At 32.6% G+C, this 19,472-nt stretch overlaps 4 protein-coding genes across 4 annotated transcripts; 1 reads left to right on the plus strand and 3 right to left on the minus strand.

Moving 5' to 3' along the window:
• The first annotated feature begins 700 nt into the window (after window positions 1-700).
• LOC144470441 (uncharacterized) lies at window positions 701-4,413 on the plus strand. The gene is made up of 7 exons (XM_078181560.1): window positions 701-1,099; window positions 1,860-2,128; window positions 2,806-2,985; window positions 3,153-3,402; window positions 3,480-3,548; window positions 4,120-4,209; window positions 4,297-4,413. Exons 1-7 carry the CDS (start codon window positions 701-703, stop codon window positions 4,411-4,413), a joined length of 1,374 nt encoding a protein of 457 aa, XP_078037686.1.
• A 2,585-nt stretch (window positions 4,414-6,998) lies between these two features.
• On the minus strand, window positions 6,999-10,554 carry LOC144470446 (uncharacterized). The gene is made up of 6 exons (XM_078181576.1): window positions 10,292-10,554; window positions 9,080-9,310; window positions 8,734-8,986; window positions 8,602-8,670; window positions 8,260-8,349; window positions 6,999-7,106 (listed from the first exon to the last, which is right to left on the minus strand). The coding sequence occupies exons 1-6, from the start codon at window positions 10,552-10,554 to the stop codon at window positions 6,999-7,001; spliced, it is 1,014 nt and encodes a 337-aa protein (XP_078037702.1).
• A 2,096-nt stretch (window positions 10,555-12,650) lies between these two features.
• Window positions 12,651-15,780, minus strand: LOC144469843 (protein KRI1 homolog). The gene is made up of 7 exons (XM_078180525.1): window positions 15,493-15,780; window positions 15,329-15,423; window positions 14,857-15,261; window positions 14,052-14,798; window positions 13,716-13,976; window positions 13,489-13,646; window positions 12,651-13,412 (listed from the first exon to the last, which is right to left on the minus strand). Exons 1-7 carry the CDS (start codon window positions 15,602-15,604, stop codon window positions 12,779-12,781), a joined length of 2,412 nt encoding a protein of 803 aa, XP_078036651.1. The 5' UTR covers window positions 15,605-15,780; the 3' UTR covers window positions 12,651-12,778.
• A 437-nt stretch (window positions 15,781-16,217) lies between these two features.
• LOC144469764 (uncharacterized) lies at window positions 16,218-17,864 on the minus strand. Its single transcript, XM_078180364.1, has 6 exons — window positions 17,775-17,864; window positions 17,362-17,604; window positions 16,998-17,253; window positions 16,835-16,903; window positions 16,664-16,753; window positions 16,218-16,574 (listed from the first exon to the last, which is right to left on the minus strand). Exons 1-6 carry the CDS (start codon window positions 17,804-17,806, stop codon window positions 16,476-16,478), a joined length of 789 nt encoding a protein of 262 aa, XP_078036490.1. The 5' UTR covers window positions 17,807-17,864; the 3' UTR covers window positions 16,218-16,475.
• Between the last annotated feature and the right edge of the window lie 1,608 nt (window positions 17,865-19,472).

Genomic DNA, 19,472 nt, shown 5'->3' on the forward strand with positions numbered 1-19,472 from the left:
TGATTTATGAAAAGAAGACCTCTGTGTGTGACAATCGAAAATAATTTCGTGCCTACGTTTGCAACCCCTGTAACCTTTCACCCAATGCGCACTGAATAAAATCGATAAATTTATAACAATTATGTTATTACGTTGTGTTATATTTCCTTCTGCCTAGAGAAATAATAAATCAAATGTCGTGGAAGAGAATTCTATATTATTCGGTACCAGTTATCGTAGAATAATTAAAGCTAGTAATATTCTTATATCATACATTATATTACATTAGTATTAAACAATATTTATTTCATCCATTCTATCTGTTTTACTTTTATTTTATTTATTTTATCCCTGGCATAATATTGTGCGACTCAACAGTTGCACTTTGAACTCTAAAATTTGTAAACTTGTATTTCAACACAAAAATTCCTTTTCGACGAGATGTAAAAATTTCCACGACGCCTTTCACTCGTCACTCTACCATAAAGGGTTAAATTACGCAGGACGCATCCTTGCTTCCACCGCCCCCGTCGTCATCGGCCGTCAATTTCCGTAATTGATTAAACAATTTACCCGTCACCGTAACAATCTCATTATACTTGAATCGCCCGGCATAATGGTAATGAAATACTAACGACAAAATCGATATCGCCTGACAGGTGAGACGATCCCATTCTTCCATTATTTGATTACGCGGCTATTCGGTTGAAAGCTCGCGGAAATGATAAACGTTGTCCTCGTCGCCGTGGAAGAAGAAGAGGACGAAGAAACCGGTGGAAAGACAGTGAATTGTCGGAGCTGTTCCGATGCGTTTCGTAAAGAAATGTCGCGGCAGAAGACATTCTTGCAAATGACGAGACCGTTGCGTTATATGAATATTCTGACCGGGATCGGTTACTTGGATCTGTCCGAGGGGAAGCACACGTGGTGGCGATTGGCGGAGATGGTGTATACGGTTTTGTATTCCGTGTTCGTCGTCGTTTTCTGTTATTATGCGCAAACCAAGCTGATGATATTTCAGACTGACATGGGGTTGCATTCCGCGATGTTTATGACGTTCTTTTATTGGACTGTACTGCTGTCGATTTTACTCATGTTCGCGGCTAGGATCAATGTCGAGGTAAGAGTGCTTTTTATTTCATCTTATTTTTATTAGTTTCGTTTTATTCAGTTAGTTTTATTTTATTTAGTTAGTTTTATTTTATTTAGTTAGTTTCATTTTATTTAGTTAGTTTTATTTTATTTAGTTAGTTTGGTTTTATTTAATTACTTTGGTCTTCTTTTAATTACTGTAATTTTATTTACTTAGTTCGATTTTATTTATTCAGTTTGGTTTTATTTAAATACCTTGATTTTATTTAATTACCGATGCGTGGTTTTGTGTCTCATATACAGTCAGTATAGAAAGTATTCGTAAACCTTTTGAAACAGAATAATATTTTAAAAAATGAACGATGTAATTTTTAAGGGTTGTTAGGGGAATGTCAATTTACTAGACAATGGCTGGAAATTGTTTGCAAATTAAAAAAATTATTAGCTTACAACGAATATAATAATTATTTAACGTGACTATTAATTAACGAAGTCTACGAAATTATTTGAATGTTCGTCCTAAACTCAGTGAAAAATATTGAGAAAATATTATTTAATTCCTTCGCGACGCAAACAAATTGCAATTTATTTTATACAATTTCTTAGCCATTATTTAGTAAACTAATCTCCTTAAAATATTAATTAAATTGAAGGCTAAGAAAATTCCAAGTTATTATAATAAAAAAAATTATCTCGCTTTAAAAAATGCACGAATGATTTTTATACCGACTTTACATAATTGATGATATAATTTAATAAAAGTATTTATCGAAAATTTCGTTGGTTAGAAAATACGCGAAGCGATCGATTTATTGGAAACAATCAACCACAGAATGGAGAACATGGGGATGTCGATGCAACGTTCGCGGCACTATAAGCTACAGTTCCAGATAATTGCAGTGTGCAGTGCATGTGTTTCAGGATCGGTGATTGTTAGTTGGCACATGCATTTGAAACCACGGCTACCCTTATATTTAAAACTGTTCGCCGCGTGCGGATTCAATTTTCCGGCACTTTTGGTACTGACGTTCGATGCTACTTTCTTCTTCTGGATCAAGTATGCAATATTTATTATTAGACCAGGGATTTTAAAAGTTTATGACAAAACGTTCATCTTCTTGCAAGTGTAATTAATTCTGTGATGTATTTAGCTCGCTATTTATTTATCAATTTTAAAAGATAAGGGTCTATTGTATTAAATGTCTATTGCATTAAATATACCTAAATCATATGTCATAGAAATGTAATATATACATATATGATACAATAATGATCTATTTTATTATATATCTGTAGCATTAAATATATCTAAATCATATATCACAGAAATATAATGTAATATATATATAATACAATAGATCCTTATTTTTTAGAATTGATAAATAATAATAGCCATAAATAAATACAAATATGATATCTGATTTATTTGATATATTTATAGGATATATTTTTTACTATAGATTTTTAAAATAATAGTAACGTCATTACGAATAAAATTAATCTTGCTTAACCTGAGCCAATTATTTTTAAAATATCACTGAACTTTTATATATTATTCATTTAAATTTATTATCAACCTTCAAAGAAATTGAATTAACCCTCAAAGAAATTAATTTGTAAGATCATATACCTGTGGCATATAAAAGTATGCTTGTAATCCAGGAATCTAGTAACTAATAATAATTTCCTAATATACTAATATAATATACTATAACTTAATATATTTTGAAACAGTTATCTGAGGATAAAGTTCAATCAACTAAACAATCTCCTGCACGTGATGCTGACCACGTCGATTGATTCATCATTGGATAAAGAGATCCCAAAGATGACCTATGATTTCGAAGAGGCGACGCCTGGACAAGAAGGTGTTCGTGTTATCAATGGGAACGCGAACACGATGAAGGCGGTAAAGTGAGGTCCAGATAGCAAGTATTAATAATAATTTAGAAAAGAACATTAGTTTATCGCTCGTAGAATAATACAGTAAATTCGATTGTTCGAATTATTAATCTGTAGAAGAATAATTAGAAGAATGCTAAATGAAATCTCTCTCTCTCTCTCACTCTCTTTGATCAAAGACAAATTCACCTGCAATTGGTCAAGATTGCCAGAATCATTAACGACTTCTACGGAATGCAACTTTTACTGACGATGTCCACCACCTTCGTCTTCCTCACTGTATTGTTGTTCTGCGCCTATCGAACTATTTTTGCTGATACGTTCGTGGAATATATACAAAATTTGTTGGTGATGCTGTTCGTCTGGATATTATTCAACTTCTCCAAACTTTTTACAGTGAGCCACGTGTGCATTAAGACTAGCACTGAGGTGAGACGCGAAAAATGGTTCAATTTTTATCGGGAATAGATGCAACTATTTTTATTATTTATTGCAATTTTTTATAGGCTTCGGACACTGGCGAACTTGTTTGCCAGCTTTACGAGCCTTCGACCAGCAAAGAATTCCGCGCTGAGGTAGGAAAATATTATTATAATTATACTATAGAGTCTTTACATTAAGATCGAAATTGAAATTAATTTGAATAGAAATTAAAATTAATTTTGGATTAATAACAAAATTAATGTGAATACAAATCAGAATTAATTTGACTAAGAGTCAAAATTAATTTGGATCAAAATCAGGAGTAATTTGAATAGAAATCAGAATTAATTTCACTAACAAACGATATGAAAATTAATTTGAAACAATATGAAAATTAATGTGAATCAATGTCAAAATTAATTTAAACCTATATCAGAATCAAATTGACTTAAAATCAAAATTAATCTGAACCAATATCAAAATTAATTCATATCAATATCTAAACTAATTTAAATTAAATACTTCTGCACCAATTGCAGAGAACAATACAAGTATTCCTAACTTAAAGACGCTATATCATTATTCTTAAATTTCCTTAATACTTATCCTAGTTTTTAGTCACTTACTGTATTCAAGTAAAATAATTCAAAGAAAAATAAAAGATTGAAATTACAATGATCTATACATATATGTATATTATATTTACCGAATGCTTTGTTTTAGATTCGAGACTTCAGCCTACAGATGGTCCAGAATCCTTTGGTTTTCACCGCCTGTGGTTTTTTTTATTTGGACGAAACGTTCGTTCAAGGGGTACGTTTATTACACGACAAATTATTAACATATAATATAAATTCTAATAAAGAAATATAAATATAAATTCAAACATTCCACTTTCAGGTGATAGGCACAATCTGCACCTATTTAGTGATCCTAATTCAGGTGAGCGAAGTCAATTTGCCCGGCAGAGTTGTTGGAAATACGACCGTGCCAGCAAACGCTATACAAATGATGTAAGAAAATTGACACTGACAAGTACAATTATATAAAATGTAAATTTTATTAATATTTACATAATTAAACACTTAATATTTAAATACCTAAATACTTAATATTTAATCATTCAAATGTAAAATTAAACATTAAAAGGAGGTAGAAGTATTATTAAATAAAAGAAAGAAGAAACGTCAATTCCCCGATGCAAAGTGTAATGGATATAATAGAGAAATCATCTCCGAAAAAATCATAATTTAACAAAGATAAGAAGTACCTTAAAAAATAAACAATCCAACAGAAGAACGATCTCTTCTTCTCTACTTGTTAATAAAAACAGTCTCAACTGAAAAATATAAATCAAATGCAACTCTATTCGAGAATCTCTAACCAGGTGGTGCAGTCCCCCAAACCGTCGCCAAACAATTTTCCGCCAATTAGAACGCGGACAGGGATGATGTCCCAATTATACTACACCCCCCTTAAGCACCTAGCGCGCGATTCCAGATGGAGGCGTTAGTCCATGAAATTCGGTAACCCTGAAACTCGATAGCTTGTAATTCGGCGAAAGTGATTCTTCCATTGGCGGGGATCTAATCGATCCTATGGTTGCGAGGAAGACGTGACCGGCGAAGAGATAAAGAGGATGATACGTGCGAAAAGATAGGTGCGATCCTAGATATATAACTCGGTAACCTGTATTAACCCTTTGCACTCCAGTGATGACTCTGAGGAATCAAGAGGTTCCAAGATTATTTTTATATTAATAAAGATTCAATTTTAAAAAATTATATTAACCCTTATACTATATTAACCCTTTGCACTTGAGTAGTGACTCTGAGGCGTCAAGAGGTCCCAAGATTATCTTTATATTAATAAAGATTCAATTTTAAAAATTTATATTAACCCTTATACTGTATTAACCCTCTGCACTCTAGTGATGACTCTAAAACGTCAAAAGGTCCCAATAATATAATCCTAATAATATAGTACTAATAATATAGTCTACCCCCGGTTATTTTTGTAAGCACGGTGGGATATTCATTGATAAATAAATTTTCGTATCTGGTAAAAAGATAATATAGTATAGTGTAATATGATATAGTGCAATATAGTATAATGTACTGTAATATAATATAATATAATAATAGGATAACAATAGTCGTCGAAAAATAATTAAAGGCGACAAAGTGTCACCCTTAAAAGAAGTAGTGCAAGCTGTTCAATAAAATCGTTGATAAATAAATTTTTGTGTCTGTTAAAAAAATAATATAGCATAGTAGAATATAATATAATGTACTGTAATATAATATGATATAATAATAGGATAATAATAATCGTTAAAAAATGCCTAAGGGTGAAAAGTGTCACTCTTAAAAGAAGTAATGCAAAATGTTCGATAAAATCGTTTCGTTAACAATTTCCGTCATCTTCCACTTAAAATAAGGACGACTAGGATGAAGTAGATAGTCTAGGAAAGAATGTCACGGTGGTCGAAGAACGTCGGACACGCGTTTACAACGGGTGTAACATTAATTGGGAATTAAGGGTGCGAACGACGCGGTCCGTCAGTAGCCACCTGCTACTGCGTATCGCTCGGCCTAGGGTAAAAGGAGAATTGATATATCGCACCCAAGGGGACGCACACGAGCTATGCAAGTGCCCTGCCATCCTTCCCTAATCCTCTCCCCCTCTCGTTAACTAACGTTCGTAAGGGATACTTCGGCTTTATTGTCGATTAAATTATTCCAGTCACTAGAATAGAATTCGCGGGGACCACGGCTCTGTGTTTACGCGCGGACAGATATTTTAATGTTTTTTTGTTGTGGGGGGTGGGGGTTGGATGACACGGGGCATAGATGATTTTTGTTAGATAAGAGGTAGCATGAAATTGGTATAGTATATGACATAGTATATTGGACGAAACAGTTCTCGTGACTATCTCGCGATTTGCAAAATTCATGGTTTTTTTTTATTGCACCCTCATCCACTTTTACAAACTTTTATTCTACATAACATTTAGTACTAATTCTATGACTGTAGAATCTAAATATTATAGTTGCTAAACTGTATTTCGAGGCTTTGTTTAGTGCATTATTTCACACTAATGTGTAAATTAATATTTATTATTTAATATTATTGTGAGTAGATTCTATGGGGCTAAATGAAACGCTCTTTAGCATGGGCTAAATTGAAACACCTAATTATATACGTATAGGAAAGAAAGGAATTTTGTTCGAGATATTATTATTATTATTATACTAATTGCAAAAATTCATAGAAATAAAGATTTATAATTGTACACAATTTTATATGGGTGCTTCGTTTTACCTCATTGCTCGAATGAGAGCATTTATTATATAATAATTTTTCTAGACTCCCTAGAGATAAATTGTTAAAATATTAAATGGATTAATATTGTAAAGAACACGTCATTTGACATATTTAAAAGGGTTTGAAGAATTCCATAGCTACTGCTGATAAAACAGAACTTTTTCAAGCTAAGACATTTTTGAAAATATATAATTTCTCAAGATTAATAAAAATCATTTTCGTGTACCCATTATGAAAATATAAAAAGTAAAATTAATACCTATTGCACAGCATCATTAATAACTTTGGTTGAACGTGGTTGAATTAGACCATGATTCGAATACGCCTAATGACACACTCCACTGTATCATGATCAGAGAGTAGGTGATTATGCCACCCATGCTCTGTAACAAAACAATTCGAAAATTAATAAAGATTAGTTTCATCTGTTCCTAGAATTATATTTTTATTGTACGATAATATCAACTTTTACTATAAAACTAAAGGGTGTCCCAAAAGTCACGCAAGAAGTAATTTGGATAGAAAACACAGATTTATAATTAAAAATTCTAAATTTTTTATTAATTTATATAGTATACAGTATAGGGTTATGTATGGAATAGCATATCGGGTAAATGGCCTCCAAGACTTTGCTGATACATACGCACTCTTTTGTTGAAATTTTCTATGATTGTTTTGCATAGATGTGGCTGAATTTCGTTGATACAGCACTCAATTTCTTCCTTCAAGGCGTGGGTGGTCGTGGGCTTGTTGACATAAACCTTAGACTTTAAAAAACCCCAAAGAAAAAAATCTAACGGCGTTAAATCGCATGATCTGGGCGGCCAATTCTGATCACCAAAACGGGAAATTACACGACCAGGAAATGACTCATGCAGTAATTGAATTGTTTCTCGGGCTGTATGGCATGTGGCACCGTCTTGTTGAAACCACATGCCGTCCACATCCATATCTTGCAATTTTGGCATAAAAAACTGGATTATCATGTCGCGATAGCGAGCACCATTAACCGTTATTGCCTGACCAGCTGCATTTTCGAAGAAGAATGGTCCGATGATGCCTCCGACCCAAAATCTGCACCAAACAGTTACACGTTGTGGATGCATTTGTTTTTCAACAATCACTTGTGGATTTTCTGAACCCCAAATGCGACAATTTTGTCGATTAACAAAGCCATCAAGATGAAAATGAGCCTCATGTTGTTGCGAACTGTTGCTGCGAAACTTTCATTATTTGAAAAATATTGCTCAACAATAAAAATGCGTTGTTCTTTTGTGTAGCGCTCCATCTTTAATAACCCTGAACTGTCAGCTGTCATTCTGTATTTTTTTTTTGGTCGGCAACACTTTACCGCACAAATGGCGCCAAATTCAAATCTTGCGTGACTTTTGGGACACCCTTTATAATACTTTACTATAAGATCTGTAATACTGTCCCCCTTTTTCTTCTTCAAAAATTATTATTTTCTTGGGAACGTTCATTTAATAATAAATACATTAATTAATACATTAATGTGAACAAATGAAACACAATTACCTGTAATATAAAACTGTCGTTCAACCGGAAGAGGTGTACATTTTCGCAGTCCATTCCTGCAAAAGAGATTTGCAGACAAAATTGCAGGAGCTAAAAGCAAATTAAACAATACATTACTACTTACTTTTTGCATTTTATAGAAAAATTTTCTATTTATTTCTTTCATCCTATTATAGTTATAGTTACATAATTATTATATTATAGTTATTGATTAGTTATTAATTAATTACGATATTTGAATCTCAAAGTCTTTTTCTTTCCTCAAATAAAAATTATTTCTTGCTCCTATAATCTTTATTTATGTTTTTTAATTAAATATTCGACGCGTCTATTTGTTCTCACCTCATTTTTCAACTCGACATCAGTATTATGTATAGTGCATACATGCATAATATGTACTATCTTCTTCGCCTAGAAATACATACAAAATTGTTGAGTAATGTTTTCTAATAATTTTTTAAATAAAATTCTCACCTCTTTGGCGGTCTTCTCACAGAAATAGCAAGTCACAGCAACTCTCAACCAGACGTAGAACGTATTCAGTACATTAAAGAATATCAGATTCATCGAATCCATCATCGACGAATGCAGAGCGAAAATATTTATATAAATAATATATAGATTTATGACAACACTATGTATCACCGCTATCGAGTGAAACATTATTGGAGTGTCGAATATTTTGTTCAGCAACTTCATAATTATGCACAATTGCAGGTGGATGTATCTACGAATAAAAAATTCTTAAATAGTATAAATCATTTATTTAAAAGCTGAACTCACGTAAATTTTTTAAACTGTAAAATGTAATCTTCGATACCTGATTTGTTGAAGAACATTTATTTTATCCAGAGTGCGCAACTGGTGTTCCATGGTTCGTGTTCGTCTGGTTTGTGTGATTTTTCTTGAACAGAAAAATTGTCTGTTCAAACATTTTTGCAACCATGAAACACCCCTTTTGTTGTTCCAGTTTTCCATTTCTATCGGGTGATCATCGATGAATAATTTCTTCAGAAGATTATTTGTTTGTTTGAAATTTCTTTCCAGCCAACTGTTACGTAAAAATGTTGGATATTTTTCAATTATTATTACATTAACCCTCCGTTTCCTATGCCGGAGTCATTCGTGACTCGTTGTAACGTATACAGTACCGAAGTTGTCTGTGTGTTAGTAGCAGAGAGACCGCCAATGTTTACACCGGCCTCGCCATAATGACGTACCATATTCCCGACAATAATCACACCAAAACGGGAAACGTCGCTGACTTTGAGGCAGATTAGTTGTATACAACACTTTGAGAGAGAAAGTCGTGCGCCAAGAGTTCTATTATATATATTTACTGATTTATTATTCATTATTTTTGTTATTGTTATATTGGTTTATTACTTGATAAATGTGTAAAAAAACTTCTTTTTCCTTTCAACAATTCATTGTGTTATTTTTTCCTATTGTCCTATATCCTAACAATATACCAGTCAAAGCCAAGAGCTCGAACGGCCGTCACTGACGGAGCCATATTACCGAGGCGCTCGAGTAAACATTCATGTGTATTAGTGAAGTATCGGTGTGAGTCAGAAATGACTCCGGCACAGGACTCCGTGCTGCAGTACTCCGAGGGTTAAATATTCAATATTATTCAATTATTATTACATTACATATTGAATATTATTCAATTATTAATACATTAAATATTAAAATATTATTCAACTATTATTACATTAGATATTGAATATTATTCAATTATTGTTACATTAAATATTGAAATATTATAATTATCGTCCCCTGTATTTTATAACAATTTTACATTTGCTGCAAGTCAAAGTATATACGTGTATATAAATAAAATACAATTGAAACTACGATGAAGTGTCGATTAATTTCTACTTAAATAAATCGCAAAATTAAGTAAAATTTGAAAGCTTAAACGAGTCACCCAAAAAACAGATTTAGTAAATAATTTACATAAAAGATTTTTGAAACCCTTATTTATAGTGCAGCGTTGTATATATTTTAAAAATCAATTATTATGTACCAAATATGTAGCGTAAAATCCAACACGACCATTGCTCCTATATAGATCATGATATTAAGTAATAAATCACCAAGTATATATCTCAGTTCTATAGAGCCTGTGATTCCCATATGTACATACGATAAACAGTATAAGGATGCGTTCAAAGTAGTAACAATACAAATTATGAGAACCGAAATGCATAAGTTGCTGTGATCGATCACAATGTTCAGTTTCATTAGGCTCTGCTCCGTCTCGGCGATGCCCTTTCTCATACGCGACATTTCCTATAAAAAAGAAATATAAAATTAGTATAATTTCAAATATAAATAATTGTATTTTTACGTATTTGTTTTTGAGATTAAAATATAATATTTTGTAATTGGGAATATTTCAATTATGATAATATTTCAAATATGATAATACTTCAAATATTGTAGTATTTCAAATATGATAATACTTTAAATATTTATAATAAAATTCTTATTAAACTAAAATATCGTACGATACTCTATAAATTATTATGGAACATTAAAACTGATTATTTCTAATAGAATTTTTAAATAAGCTTATCAATTTAAAGATTGTATAAAAGATGACCTAGAAGACTGAATTCTTCTCGAAACTTAAAAAGATATTAACAAAACTTTAAACATAACAAATCTAAGAAATAAAAAAAAACAACCCCAAAAGAATCAACCTAAAATACTGACAAAATACATGCTTCATAAAATGTGAAATTTAATTCTATAGTATAAAAGCTACCCTTCTACCCCATAGGTAATTATTATATTTAAATATACACTTAAATATGCAATAAATATATTCTTTTAAATTACTTACCTTATAATGCTGCCATCCTAATATCTGCGTTGTAAGAACAGACAAAAATACAATAATCGTGTTGGCCATATATGTTGCACAAACCATGAAGAAAGACATATCATTTAGTGTAAGATATTCGAAAGAACAGTTGACGTACACAGCATAATATAAACACGGTATTAACAATACTTTATATAGAAAGCTTAACAATAACCAAAGCCATGTGTTCGAATGGCTGAGTGTTCTGACTCCGTTTATGCGATTTATACTAACGACGATCGCTATTATATTGTCAAATGTGTCTGTCCTCATTGCGCGTTCTTCCTTTCCAGTTTTTAAACAATTGATATCTTGCAAATTCCTCGAGCAATTTACACTTAATTTCCAAACTTGAGATTCTTTATTTCTAAGCACTATCAAATTATGTTCATTCTTCCAACGAAAAACAACGTTTGGTTACTATGATCAAGAAGCAGGGGTATGCTGTCAACATATTTGAGTAATTGTTGTTGCAGACCCCCGGCGATAAGAAAGCAATTGCATTACAGCTTAGAATAAAAAATAATGTTTACGACGATAACTAATGGATTGAATCGTCATTGAATTAATATTGAAAGCATTGCATCATTATTAATACTTTTTTTTTAAATTATTGTGATTTATAGAGACAAAACTATCAAAACAAAATTATCAATTTTATTTATCTATAATAGGGCACGGAATTAACCGGCACGCAATATTCAGATCGCGAGGGCTACGCCTCTCAACTCTCCTTGAGCACATATATATTAAATTAAAGATAAATACCACAAAATTTGTTTAAATTCTTTCACAGGCTTCAGTAATAAAAATTTAGATTTTGTAAATAAAAAAACCTGTAATACCAGCCATCTTAATAAATAATTATATTATTGCCAAGGTGTTAATAACATAGCGTTATCGAATGGAAAACTATTGCTTTGTTTATGTGTGAGAAGAGTAGTAACAGCATTGCGCTGGTATAGTATATAGTATAGTATACTATAGCATATAGTACAGTATATAGTATATGTTAAGGGTGGTTTCAGACTTTCGGCAAATCTCGACCGCGCGCCGTCTTTTTCGATCGAAGCATATGGCCGGGATTAAAGATGGAGATTTTAGAAGAGCAAACCTAAACAGACTGCTACGATTCTAATAATCCGCAAACATCGTTTATCATGTCGGACGGATTCACCCCAACACGGCCACTCCCACTCGAGGGTGCGGCCAACCAATTGCCTGTCAAATGTTTATCCCCTTCTCCTTTTTCTATTTATGCCAAACCAGGTTGCACCGCGGACTTAGGATCGCGTCTTATGGGCTTTTCTGTCTCAGATGTTTAAAGCCATAGTGCAATGCCTCCTACTGTCATTAACAATCTATTGTATATCTTTTAAAATACAGAAGTAATTTTAATAAATTATATCCACTTTTGGTTAATAACGCCTGGTAAAAAGTGCCATTGATAAATGGATACCACGGGAATGTGGATGACATGGATGGAATTAATTTAAATATTGGTAAAAAGTAGTCGAAACTATTAATAATATATTTTACATAATAAAATCAGTTACTATGCAACACTAAATTTTTTTGTATACGAAATATTATCTATTTCTGTGCGAAACAATATATACAAATTGTATTTACAGTACATTATGGTTAATGTTGCTTCTTCCCGTATTTCAATTTATTCTTCAATTTCTTTGGATTTATTCCGTACGTTTTTAGCCTCTCCGGATTTAACGAAGCGATATCATTGTTAGTTTCTTTCGGCTTGGCGTCTTTTCCTTTCTTCTTGTTCAATTTTTTGTTTTTCAATTTCTCCATCAATTTCATCTTCTTCTTCGGAAGATTAGAACCAGCCTCGCTTTTACTTTGACTTCCGGTGGTACTCTTACCTTTCGAAGGTTTGTTAACTTCTTTAGCTTTGTGTGATTCATTTTCGGTGCTTACGTTGGTATTAGATTTTTCAGACATGTTTTTACGCTTCTTCTTTTTCGATGGTTCCGCTGACTGTTGTTGACCAGGTTGTTCTTCAACCAGTACTCGTTTTCCGCTTTCTTTATTTTTCTTTTTCGAATCTTTCGCGGTGTTATCTGAAGAATTTATATTCTTTTGTTTCGCCACCTCAGGTTTATTTAATGTTTCTTTGTCTGGTTCAGTAGTAGACTGGGTATTCTGTTTCTTCTTCCCCCTGCGCCGTTTCTTCTTTGCCTTGTTCTCCTCGTCGACGGCGACGGTAGTATCCGCGGCATTCTGCGTTTCATCCTCTTCCTCTGCTTCCTCTGGGTTCCTGAAATATTTTCACATAAATAAAACAGCCCCCCATATCTTTCCCTCAAACCTATAGTGTCATTTGGTATCCATACTTGTACAAACTCGTGAGTATCTTCCTCTTCAGTGCTTCGTTGCTAGCTTTCTTCTTGTACATTTGCACGTCGTTTACTTCCGCGTGCTCGGGCTTGTGTTGAAGCGCTTTCTTCAAGGAACACCATCTATTTAACTCCTTGTCATCTGCCACTAAAATCTAATTAAATAAATATATTAAAATACTGATACTTAAAATGCAGCAAAATACTTTATAGTTCGAACTAACCTCTTCTACGCTCAAACCATAATCATTGGGCACAACTTTTCTATATTTAAATCTACACGGTATATCTCCAATCATGTCCTCATAGTTCAAGGAATAATACTTGTCAAAGTAGTCGCTGTAAGATTTATATTGCTGAGGATCGAACTTTGGTTTTTCCTGTGCTATCAACTCGGCAAATTTCGACTTCCGTCTACGTTTCCGTTTTTTAGTTTCAGTTTCTTCTGTACGATTGCTTTTGGAAGCATCGTAATCAGCGTCCATCTAAAATTCCAGGAATAGAATATTTGTAATATCTGCATCATAAAACCTGTATAAATCTAATGGTAAATAAATTACATTAAAATTTGGATCCTCGCAGTGCGGCTCTTTGTATTCCTCTTCGACGTGTTCCGCGGTTGGATCGTAATTGTCCCACGTGCTTTCGATCTCGAGCTCTTCGTCAATATCCGGGAATTCGGGTTTTATGTCCTCTTCAGGAGCTCCGTAATAGTCATCGTTAAAGATTTCCGTCATTTTCTTGTCATATTCATTAGGATCGAAGTCGCCCTCTAAGTCAATATCATTAAACTTGATATCGTCGTTTCCCGTAATTTCTTTCAGCTTCTCTATCTTCTCTTCGATCTCTTTTCTCTTCAACGCTTTCAACTGCTTCAACTCCTCTTGCTTTCTAAGTTTCTCCTCGTCTTTCCTCTGTCTCACCTCCATTCTTTTCTGAGCCCTACGGGTATCCTTCTTTCTCATGGAATTCTCCATGGTACGTGGATACCTTTTAATAAATTCCTGATCCGGTTCCTCGAATCTAAAGTTATATTTATGTTCGAATTCTTCCTGTTTCTCTATATTTTTTTCATCCTCCGATAAATTGTCGTCGCTGTCGTGTATTAAATGGCTACTATCGAATTCGGGGTCCTCGTATTCGTTATCTAAGTATTTATTATTCAATACATAGTCTCTCAAAAATTTTTCATTTGTATCTAAATGAGGATCAGACCAAAAATCGCGCAAAGGTTTAAGCGTTTCCTGTTCCTTCTCGTTTATATTCGCTGCTTGCCCTTTCAGCCATTCTTTGTAATCTGCTTCTTCCTAAATAAAACAAGCAATGTTTTCCGAACGAAAATTAGAAGATATAGCGGTCACTTACCTTTCGCTTCTCTGTCTCAGACTTCGACTTTGGTTTTAGCAAGCCTCCATCGTCATCTTCATCCTCGTCCTTCAGTACATCCTTGAAACTCTCTTTTATTTGTTCTTGTTCTTCATTGTACGTCACTTTCTTAGCTTTCTCTTTATTCTTTCTCATCGCAGACTCATCCTCACTGTCACTGAATTTACCCTCGCGTTCTACCATAATGTTCCTCTCAAAATCTCTCAAATACAAAGCTTTCTCTTTCTTGGTTTTATCAGAAGATTTTTTTCTTTCATAGTACGACTCTTGTACTTTGTCTGTGTCATCGAAGAAAGTTACACCTTGATCATAAATATTTTCATCTTTCTTCTTTAACAGAGCTAAGGTTTTGTAGAAGTCTTTATCAAACTGTTTCGACACCTCCTGTAAATATAAATTTGATTCGAATAAAATAGACGAAAGATAGTTAGAAATAAAATTAGAATAGTACATTTTCTTCTTCTTCCTCGGAGGACGTCGAGCTGTCTGTATCAGAATCTCCATCCGAGACTGCGGTTCCATTGATGTCTCCATACTTTGTTTTCACTGAAAAATTGCCACATTTAATCAAAAACTTATCTTTAATAAAAACGATAAAATATACAATACACTTACGTTTATTTAATTCCTCCTTCTGCCGCCAATTATTGTAATTCTTGGCATAGTCAGTGTTTATTTTCAATTCTCCCTCCGAATCGGAATTGTCTGCGTTAAAAAGCGTACGCATCTTGTGAAACAAACATCTAACATAAATTATAACTTTATTCGATCCTCTCCGGAATTACAGATGAAATTGTTGATAAAACGATACGACGGGGGTTTTATTTCACTTTACAAATATACATAACTGTAGTGGCTAGGTTATGTTTTAATAGGTCAGAGAAGCACATGTCCATACTGCTGCCGCGGACACACGGTAATGGGTCTGTCGATACAGAAATTTTGCTCCGATTCACCGACTGGACGGTGCTGTCCTCTGTGGGCACAAAACTATATCAACGCGATATGAAATTCTATTTGCAACCAAATGAGCTTTAAATAATAAAATTGTCGCTTTGATGTTGCATAGTTTATTCACTTGGTAGACACGCTGCATATAATCGTGCATGATTAAATTGTTGGCCTGTATTGGTCTCAAGTTGAGATCATTGAAAGTTTCAACCCTCCCTTATCCTATAATACTCTTCTTTATGTTTTAAGCATTATAAAATCCTCAAGGGTTGCAAAAATTGTTAAAATAATTATAATAGAATATGTAGAGAACAAATTGAAAGTTTCAACCCTTCTTTGTTGCATACTACCCTTCTTTATATTTTAAGCGTTATAGAACCCTCAGGGGTTGCATAAATTGATAAATAAATTATTAAGGAATATGTAGAGAACAACTAAAATTAATAACTGTGTTTTCTGCAAATTCTAAGTATATGGATAAAAGAATTGTTAATAAATATATACAAAGGAGATTTTAAGGAATGTGTGGAGGCTAACCAAAATTAATAAAGGTATTTTCCACACATTTTAAGCATAAGTTTAGTTCTACTGCTGATGGTAATCTTAATAAAAATGTTGTAATTTGTTGCTCTGTATAATTATTAAGTTTAGTTGGACGTGGTTAAATTAGAGCTTGATCTGGAGATGCCTATTGTCTGACTCCACTGTATGAGGACCAGTAAGTAAGTGAATATGCCACCTAGGCTCTGCAACATATTTTTAAACAATTATTGATTTTAGAAAATAATGTTTATTTAATAACAACTTTCTATATAGATTAAAGAAACATATCTACCTGTAATATGAAACCGTCGTTCAGCCAGAATAAATGTGTGTCTTTGCAGTCCATTTCAGTCAAAGAAATTTGCAGACAAAACTGTATGAGCTAAAAGCAAAAAGATTATAAAAACAATCTATTCATGTAAAGGTTTTTAGTTTAATAATCGATATGCTTGGTCACTCTTACCTCATTTTTTAACTCGATATTAAAATTACGTATGGAGCACACATGGATAATATGTACTATCTGCTTCGCCTAAAAGTACAAACGAAATTTGTTAACAATGCGAGCAATAATTGCACAATCACAGAATTTTCGTTTTTTTTATTTTTAAATGTAAATTTCTTACCTCTTTGGCGGTCTTCTCGCAAATATAACACGTTGCAACAATTTTCAGCCAAACGTAGCACGCGTCGAACGTATAAAAGCTTAATATACTCAGTGAATTATAGTCCCGTGGATTTTCAATAACTAATGACTGCGTGTAAGCGTAATACAACGTTGCAATAATGCCGTGAATTGTCAATACCGAGTAGAGCATTATTTGAGTGCTGAATAATTTGTTCAGCAATTTCATAATTAAGCACAATTGCAGGTGAATGTATCTTCGACCAGAAAAATTCTTGATTAATATAAATTATTTATTTAATCTTTAGTAATTAAAATCTGAACCCAAGTGTACTGTTTAGACTGTAATATACAGTCCTCGATACCTGATTTGTTGAAGCATACTAATTTTATCCATAGTGCACAACTGGCGTTCAATAATTCGTGTTCGTCTGAATTGTGTAATTTTTTTTCGACGGAAAAAATGTTGGATGCATAATTCATTTAAACATTTTTGCAGCCATGAAGTATCACATTTGTTATTAAAGTCTTCTGTTTCTATAGAATAATCATCGATGAAGATATGCTTCAGAAGATCATTCGTTTTTTTGAAGCTTCTTTCCAGCCAACTGGTATACGATATGAATAATATTTAATATTATGCAACTATTATCGCATTAGATATTCAAGTATTATAATAATTGAACTATTACACTATTATTTAAATATTAAACGCTATATACAAACGATTTTTAAAGCCATCATTTAATTTTTATAATTTTAGAAATCCATCACGTACCAAACATGCGACATGAAATCCAAAATAACCATTCCACCGATATAAAATACAACACTATGTACTGCGTCGGTAAATATAAGTATCGTATGTTCTTTTAGTAAATGTACCAGTTGTACATAAATTACACAGTACAAGAAAGCGTTAATAACACTTGCAGTGCAAATTACAATGATCCATATGTATATGTTGCGATGATCGATCGCCACGTTCATTTTATTTAAAAATTGCTCCGTTTCGGCGATGTTCTGTCTCAAAAGCGTCATTTCCTGCAAAGGAAGAATAAACAATATAGTTTTAAAAAATGTTGAATTTGTAGAATATGCGAAACGATGCATAATGGCTCACGATTTTGTTTATGGCAAGGGGTTCTTTGAAAATTTTATAAAATATGGGATATTGTTGATCTGTGAGTATATTATCGTTATCATAAATATTCTAGATTATAATAATATTCCAAATTACGATAATATTCTAAACTACAATAATATTCTGAACTACATTAATATTCTAAATTGCAATAATATTCTAAACTAAAATAATATTTTAATATATGCAAAATTACCGTATTGTTTTGGACTACCTACCTTATAATAGTTCCATCCCAACACTTGCATAGTAAAAACAGATAAATAGCCAAGAATCGACACAGTCATGTACACCACAGGTCCTAGATAATTAGAGGTGAGTGTCTCGTCGAATATCCAATCGAAATACAAGGAATACAGAAAAAATGACATCAATATCGCTTTATACAAAAGACTTAAAAACAACCAAAACCATGTATTCGAATAATTGAGTGTCCTCACTCCTGTTATGCGATTTAACATAACAATAATCGTCGTTGCATTGTCAAATGTGCGAGTCTTCATTTTTGCTTCCTTCTTCTTTCAATTAATTTTAAAATTCCACGAACAATATACAACAATATAATTTATTTTCTCTGTTCACTCGTAGTCTTCATTTTTGCTTCCTTCTTCCCTTTAATTAATTTTCAAACTCCACGAACAATATACAATATAATTTATCTCCAAAACGACGACTTTCTTCTCTCTTCAACTCGCGAATCTTTGTTCTCAAACACCATAAAATTCTCTTCCTTTTTCCTATGAGAAACAAGGATTGCTACTACCAATGATGGAGACACGAGCATTCCGTGTAGATGTAGATATCTGCGTAATCGTTATTGTCCTAGCGGAACGCGTTGCACGTCGACGATAATAATGCAATTGCATTAGAGCTTAACGTTCGAAAGTAACGATTACGATAATAAGAAATGGATCGAATTGGCCGTCAAAGTTGAATTATAATAAATGGCTCGAATTGTTCAGCAAAGTTGAAAGCATTGCTTTTATGGTAATGGGGCAGGTAGTGAGAGGAGGGATGGCAAAACAAAGGTGTCTTTTTGTCGCGCGAAGGCTATACTTTCCTTAGAAATAACGATTTATAAAAAAGTAACAAGAAGAAGGTTGCCAATTTCATTATATCTCTATATATCTCAATCACGTGGTACATGCATTATATTATATCACTATGGTATAATGCATGGACCACGTGATTGAAATTTGTCAATGTTATTTTATAAAATATAGCTCCACGTTTATAATATTCTACTTAAATAATTTTATATATATTTAGAGGAGTTCGAAGAATTTTTCTAGTATTAATTGAATAAAAGAAAATAAAGAAAGAATAAATTTT

The sequence above is a fragment of the Augochlora pura genome, chromosome 1, assembly GCF_028453695.1.
Source record: "Augochlora pura isolate Apur16 chromosome 1, APUR_v2.2.1, whole genome shotgun sequence".
NCBI classification, from domain to species: domain Eukaryota; kingdom Metazoa; phylum Arthropoda; class Insecta; order Hymenoptera; family Halictidae; genus Augochlora; species Augochlora pura.

Excerpts from the sequence above, each read along its gene's own strand:
- LOC144470446 (XM_078181576.1), bottom strand. The coding sequence starts at position 10,554 with ATGTCGCGTATGAGAAAGGGCATCGCCGAGACGGAGCAGAGCCTAATG. Across the intron at positions 9,311-10,291 it reads GATTTTACGCTACATATTTG|TTGGCTGGAAAGAAATTTCA; the intron begins GTACATAATAAT and ends TTTACGTAACAG. Across the intron at positions 7,107-8,259 it reads ACGACAGTTTTATATTACAG|AGCATGGGTGGCATAATCAC; the intron begins GTAATTGTGTTT and ends GTTTTGTTACAG.
- LOC144469843 (XM_078180525.1), bottom strand. The coding sequence starts at position 15,604 with ATGCGTACGCTTTTTAACGCAGACAATTCCGATTCGGAGGGAGAATTG. Across the intron at positions 13,647-13,715 it reads ATGGTTTGAGCGTAGAAGAG|ATTTTAGTGGCAGATGACAA; the intron begins GTTAGTTCGAAC and ends TTATTTAATTAG. Across the intron at positions 13,413-13,488 it reads ATACTCACGAGTTTGTACAA|GAACCCAGAGGAAGCAGAGG; the intron begins GTATGGATACCA and ends AAAATATTTCAG.
- LOC144470441 (XM_078181560.1), top strand. The coding sequence starts at position 701 with ATGATAAACGTTGTCCTCGTCGCCGTGGAAGAAGAAGAGGACGAAGAA. Across the intron at positions 1,100-1,859 it reads CGGCTAGGATCAATGTCGAG|AAAATACGCGAAGCGATCGA; the intron begins GTAAGAGTGCTT and ends TTCGTTGGTTAG. Across the intron at positions 3,549-4,119 it reads GCAAAGAATTCCGCGCTGAG|ATTCGAGACTTCAGCCTACA; the intron begins GTAGGAAAATAT and ends GCTTTGTTTTAG.
- LOC144469764 (XM_078180364.1), bottom strand. The coding sequence starts at position 17,806 with ATGGTTATTTTGGATTTCATGTCGCATGTTTG. Across the intron at positions 17,254-17,361 it reads AGTATGCTTCAACAAATCAG|ATACATTCACCTGCAATTGT; the intron begins GTATCGAGGACT and ends TTCTGGTCGAAG. Across the intron at positions 16,904-16,997 it reads GCGAGAAGACCGCCAAAGAG|GCGAAGCAGATAGTACATAT; the intron begins GTAAGAAATTTA and ends TTGTACTTTTAG.